Source organism: Myotis brandtii, unplaced genomic scaffold, assembly GCF_000412655.1.
Source record: "Myotis brandtii unplaced genomic scaffold, ASM41265v1 scaffold573, whole genome shotgun sequence".
Lineage (NCBI taxonomy): Eukaryota > Metazoa > Chordata > Mammalia > Chiroptera > Vespertilionidae > Myotis > Myotis brandtii.
In genome coordinates, this window is record NW_005370145.1 from 380,176 (window position 1) to 380,383 (window position 208).

At 65.9% G+C, this 208-nt stretch overlaps 1 protein-coding gene across 1 annotated transcript in view; it reads right to left on the reverse strand.

Annotated features, from left to right (window-relative positions):
- Positions 1-208, reverse strand: part of PLSCR3 (phospholipid scramblase 3) — a 13,361-nt gene that overhangs the window by 4,090 nt on the left and 9,063 nt on the right. The window contains exons 3-4 of the mRNA XM_014549806.1: positions 164-206; positions 4-66 (exon numbers count right to left, since the gene is read on the reverse strand). Of these exons, the coding sequence (XP_014405292.1) occupies positions 4-66; positions 164-206 (106 nt within the window). The remainder of the gene's footprint in view (positions 1-3; positions 67-163; positions 207-208) is intronic.

Consider the following 208-nt stretch of genomic DNA (forward strand, 5'->3'; position numbering starts at 1 on the left):
GACCCAGGGGCTGCCCAGCCCCTGAGCGCAGTTCATACCAGTTACTTGTCTCCCAGCCTAGGCGCCCTGCCAAGGGGTGACACGGGGGCTCAGGCACCCGCGCCTGCCCAGGAGCCCACTCTCTGCCCGTCACCAGGCCCGACCTACTCGTCCTTCCACTCACTTTCCACGCGCCCAGCCCTCTGGTGAACCAGGATCTGGTCAATCT